This window comes from Microtus ochrogaster, chromosome 1 (genome assembly GCF_000317375.1).
Source record: "Microtus ochrogaster isolate Prairie Vole_2 chromosome 1, MicOch1.0, whole genome shotgun sequence".
Taxonomy (NCBI): domain Eukaryota; kingdom Metazoa; phylum Chordata; class Mammalia; order Rodentia; family Cricetidae; genus Microtus; species Microtus ochrogaster.
In genome coordinates, this window is record NC_022009.1 from 16,115,610 (window position 1) to 16,121,251 (window position 5,642).

A 5,642-nucleotide genomic window follows, 5' to 3' on the forward strand; every position below is an offset into this window, starting at 1 on the left:
TTTTAAAGCAACAGTTTGCCTTTCAAATTTCTCTAATGATAAAGGACTGAAATTACTTTGGAGAAAACGCCTAGGAAAAGGCTGGTAATGGTCCATCGGTCTCTGAAACGGCATCTCTAAAGCCACATCTGATAGTGCCTAAAAAATGAATCCATAAAACTTTTTTCAAAGGGCACATTTAAAAATGTATAATCCTTTGGACTATCTTCTACTTCCTAAGTGACATAGATAAGAAAGGCGATCTTAAGTGTCCAAAAGATATGTGATTCTAATGCAGGTAGCACAAAGACAGAATCAATCTGTGGAGGTAAGCTTAGGAAATGTAGCCTTCCAGAAAAGAATCTAGCTGGGGAAGACACCTGACTGCGTAGATTTTTCCAAACTATATCCTTTCCCTAAAGGCCTCAAATCCTTGTCCCTCGACATTACATCAAAGTTTTGTTTTGGTTGGCTTGAGTTAGTTTTGAAGGACAGTCTTGCTACACAGCCCAAGGTCACCTTGAACTTCCAATCCTTTACCTCTGCCTACCTAGTGCTAGGATTACAGGGCGACTCACCCAGCTGACATAGTGGAGTTTTAGAGATTGGGGAAATGACAGCGTCTCATCTATTACTCCATTGCACTCACAGTGTGCTCCTGTTTGGCCTCTGCCCACTTTTAAGTGTTGGTTAGAAGTATCTTTTCCTTTGCCAAGCTCCCAGAGATAGGTACTGTTATCTTTTCAGTTTTTCCTAACTCACTGAATCCAGCTTTTTGAGCGGACAGGTTTTCCATAGAGGTTTGTTACCATGGTGTTGGTGAGTTCTTTTTGATAAGTCACTATTTTCTAATGCAACAGTAGTTTTATAATGCAGGTATGTTGGCTGTGATCCTATACTTTTCATTCAAAGATTTCCGAATAAAACTTGGGGATTTGGTTTGGGCTAAACCTAAGACAACTCATCTGTAGTTCAGTGTGTTCAACCATCAAGCAGTCCTGACACTGTTTACAATCTCTGCTGATGCTGTGGTCTGGGTTATTGTGACCTCAAGCTGTAGCTAAAGTCAGTCCCATGAAACAGGAGCTTCAAGAACAGCAGCAGAAAATGATGTCTTAACTGGCTGGGGAGAGAAGACGCATATTTTCAAGAGGGCCTCTTTATCGTTAGGAATTTCCCTTCAAGATGACAAGTGGCACAAACTCTTCAGGATCTTGCTTGTCCTCAAAAAAGTGAGTCTTTCATGGGGGAAGTCAACAGCAGCAACCTAGGGGGAAAAAGTTTTTATTTACCTAAGCTAAAGGTAGATTATTGCACCTTTTCCCGCAGAAATTCTAAAATAGATAACAACTACTTGAAGGAACTGAATGAAGACTTAAAGTTAAGAAAGCAGGAACTTCTAGAGATACTAAAACCTCTAGAAGATAAGAACACTCTCTTATTCCAGAAGCTAATGGCTAACTTGGAGGAAAAGCAAAGAAGGTATGCATCTCTACTCAGTATCCTATAGACAGAAAGGCTGGAGAATGTAATCACCATAGATTAGTAGTAAAATAAAATAGTTAAAAATAAATCACTGATTGGTTTTTCTTTATAAATTTGTACATTCACTTCCAGTAGAATATAAAAGAATGTATCACTACAAAAATAGGCCATATAGGAATTCTTTATTTTTTAAAATAAGTATGATTTGGTCCTCCTGAAGCTACAGTTACTCTTCCTATGACCACCCACGAAACAGTTAAATGCCTTTAATCATATAGGCCCATCATTGTTATGCTGATCACTGATTACTTTTGCTTATTGATGTTGGTAGAATTACTTTAGGATGAACACTTGCTCCTTCTATACCAAGCAGAAGAGTGATTTATTTTTTATCTGAGCATGGGAACTCTTTGGATTAGGGAGACATTACTAGGCATCTGAGATCTTAAATCTTTGTTAGAATAGGCATTGTTCTTAGGAACTACTAAGTCTCTGTTTCATTCTAATCATAGAAAATACCATTTCAGTTGATCTGTCTTCTTTCTATACCATTATCACAAGCCCTTAAGGAGCTTAGACTTCAGGAGAACAAAATCCAGCAAGAAGTGGTCAAAAACCAACTGTTAGCAAATAAGCAATGTAGACTTCCTACACCTTAAATTCTACTCAGATCCAGAGAGTAAAAAAGGATAATAACACAAACATACATTAATTATTGCCTAAAGTATCCTTCTCATAGTCAGACTTGATAATGAATCAGAGCTGGATACTCACAGCAGTAGAAGGAAGTGGAGCTACCTTATCTGTGAGATGGGGTATAATTCTGGAATTAATTTGAAAGTTGTCAAGGTTTTTAATTCCTTCTATACAGAGGTCCAAACACTCCTTCCCTCAAATCAAACACTCAAACATTCTTTTCAAAGGGTGGAAAGTACTTTCAGTGATTGTTGAAGACCTACACTTGACTATGAAAGGGCACAGAGTTCACTACTGATCACACAACTAGACCTAATGTCATTTAGGAATGGAATCATGCTAGTCACAGAGACTTTCAACGTTAGGGACCTCTCTAATTCCTAGGATTTTAGCACCCATTGAACCTCCATGGAAGACTACTTGCTGGCTGATTGCAGATATTAGTTTTATGTTTTAGAGGGCGTGCATATTTTACGATTTCTATCTTTTTTTTTCTAGTCTGCAGATCATGAGGCAGATCATGGAAGGGAGGGGATATGATGAATCTTCAGTCATGGCGCTGATTAAGGAAGCCCGGGAGATGAAACAGAACCTGGTGAGAGGTTGGCAGTAGATACTACAGAGCATAGCTGCTTGGACCACCCTTGTCACATATGGAAATAGCAAATGCTCATCTTTAGCCTCTGATGCATCAACCATGTATCTCTTTGATCTAGGCACTCCAAGGAGATGCAAGGAAATCAGGCTGGGTGCTGGAAAGAGCAGGAGCTAGCTAGCAAGATTCTACTTTTTTGACCTAAAAAAGAAAGCTTCACCTAGTGGTTAATGAATATAAGCCTATTAATACCTTTCATTTCTAAAGGGTTAGACATACCTATCAAATTAAAAGAAAAAAAAAGCTTGTTTTGAAAGAGTCTTGGATCTTTTTGAAGTCAATGCATAATGGGTCTTTAAAAATTAGAAGTTAATGCTCTAAGCACTGAGACAACTGTCATATAAAAGCATCTTAAGCGTTAAGAATTTATTTCTGATATATCTCACAGCCACCATAAAAAGTTATTGCTTGAAATAACTTCTTAACCACCACTACTACCATCATCATCATCAAAATCATCTTGTATATTTCTGTATGAAATGCTAGGTTTATTTACTGTCTTCCTCTGTGGTTTACCGTGTTCACAAATCCCTTTGATTAAACAGTTGTTATTTCTAAGTTAGTTAACAGTCAGACAAACACATTTGTTTGTTTGGTTCTTCCTCTTCTAATAGGAAAAGAAAAACAAGATGCTTCGGAAGGAAATGGAGTTGCTGTGGAACAAGGTGTGCCCCTTAGGATCTCTCAAAAGTATTGTCCTACAGATAACGCAGAGGACCTCTCATTCCTCCAGCCCCTCATCCTCAGTTTGTCATGTCTCTGCCTCCAGCCATGCTCCAATTGCATAACAAAGTGATCTTTTAAAAACACTGAAAGTGTTTCAGTCGTGTAAATCCTTTACAGCCCTCCCTGCTGTGACTTAATTGGTCTGTACCCACCTTTCCAGCCTCCTCCTCCCCTTTCTCTTTCTTTCTTAACTTGTGACATATATTTTATTAAACTTTTTTTTTCACATTTCAAATTGTTCACAGTTGCTAAAATGATTTGGTTTTAACTCTAGCTCCATGTACTTCTCTAGCTGTATGACAATTAACAAGTGGCTTAACCTTTCAAAGTCTCAATTCCATCAATGATACAATGGAAGCAAAAATAGTTCCCAGAGTTGTGAAGATGAAACAAGAGGGACTGTAATGTAGTGGCAAAAGTAAGGAATGAGGTGAGAAGCTTAGCTGTCAGTGCTACATTATATGGATTCAGTTAATAGTTGTTATTATTATAAGGAACATTAAGGAATCATTTTAATCCCCTGTGGTAGGTATATAATTTTCATTTTGAGCCCTGAGAAGTTGCTGACTGGCAGGAACCAAAAACCTTGGCTTCATAATTACCACTAATTTAAAGCTTCGCCAAAATGTCTCTCCACAGACATTTGAGTCAGAAGAGCTCCATGATCAACAGAAAATGTTCCTGACGAAGCCCAAGGCAGACGTGAAGGATGGAAAGGTGGGTGGACTTAGGATGTTAGAGTCACTGATGCCATACAGCTGGCACTGCCCGTTAACCATCAGCGGTAACTTGGGGAATCGGGACTTTTAGGGTATATGGATTTCTAGTCTGCCAAGACACTTCGTTTTCCCATCTGGAATCATCTACCCCTTTAGCTCTCGTGTTTTCTGTCAGGCTCTGGAATCCCCCATATCACTTAGGAAGGCCAGGAGTGAAGCAGAAATATCAGAAGCAGAAAAAGTGGAAGAGATAAGGAGGGGAAGCACACAACCACTCTGAGCAGCAGTGGCCATTGCAACTGATAAATTAATCGATAATCTGCTTACGGTGTGGTGTGCTCCTAAACTGATGCAAACCTTAGAAGCAATGTAGTATCTTTGGGACACTACTTATGTTAGATAGCACCACAGGTTTCTGCAAAATCATGTTGCCTATCCTAAAATGAGAAAACCCATACCAGCATGGCAATTCTGTGTACACAGAACACTTGTTAATTTATCATGGAAATTTATTTAGAGATATTACATTTGCATCTCATCTTCCCAAAACAAATCATTGACAGAAAATGAACTCTCGTAGCTTTTAGAGAATGCATTACATGAGGAGGTCAAATTAAGAAGACTGTGAAATAAAAACCAGTCTAACAGCCAACCTATGATACTATAATTTTGTTATAAATTGTTGCAGGATATTGAGAAAACTGATTTTTATCTCAATTTACTTTGTCACCCAGAAGGTCTTTCTTCCATCAGGAAGAGCAACAGAAGAAAATAAAATGGATCAAATATGAGGAACAACCTAACATCCTTCAGGTACTAAGCTTTTCCAAGGCTGAACATGGAATATATTTATTGAGACAATGTAAAAGCTTTTAACTTTATATTGTTAAGGCCAAGTCCTACATCCTCCATTGCATATTAAAAGAACTGCATTGTGGGTGAGAGCTGAAGTCACCTATCTCTGGATTTACCTTGAATAATTAATTCTTCTTCCCATGTTTTTATTTTGTACTATTTGAAATTGGGGGAAAATAACAAATACCATCTTCTTAACTTTAAAAGACAAAACATGGCAGGCAGTGGTGGTGTACACCTTTAATCCCAGCACTCTGGAGGCAGAGGCAGACCGATCTCTGTAAATTTAAGGCTAGCCTGGTCTACAGAGTGAGTTCCAGGACGGGCTCCATAGCTATTAGAAACCCTGTCTCAAGAAACCAAAAATGAACAAATAAATAATAAAAGACAAAACACGGGGGCTTGTTTTTCAACATCTGTATAACAAAACACAGGCCGGGCGATGGTGGCGCACACCTTTAATCCCAGCACTCGGGAGGCAGAGGCAGGCGGATCTCTGTGAGTTCGAGACCAGCCTGGTCTACAGA

The 5,642-nt window shown here is 38.7% G+C and overlaps 1 protein-coding gene across 1 annotated transcript in view; it reads left to right on the forward strand.

Moving 5' to 3' along the window:
• The first annotated feature begins 1,164 nt into the window (after positions 1-1,164).
• Ccdc196 (coiled-coil domain containing 196) overlaps positions 1,165-5,642 on the forward strand; it is a 13,719-nt gene continuing 9,241 nt past the window's right edge. The window contains exons 1-7 of the mRNA XM_026778481.1: positions 1,165-1,211; positions 1,309-1,461; positions 2,659-2,755; positions 3,430-3,480; positions 4,181-4,258; positions 4,436-4,523; positions 5,018-5,122. Of these exons, the coding sequence (XP_026634282.1) occupies positions 1,165-1,211; positions 1,309-1,461; positions 2,659-2,755; positions 3,430-3,480; positions 4,181-4,258; positions 4,436-4,523; positions 5,018-5,122 (619 nt within the window). The remainder of the gene's footprint in view (positions 1,212-1,308; positions 1,462-2,658; positions 2,756-3,429; positions 3,481-4,180; positions 4,259-4,435; positions 4,524-5,017; positions 5,123-5,642) is intronic.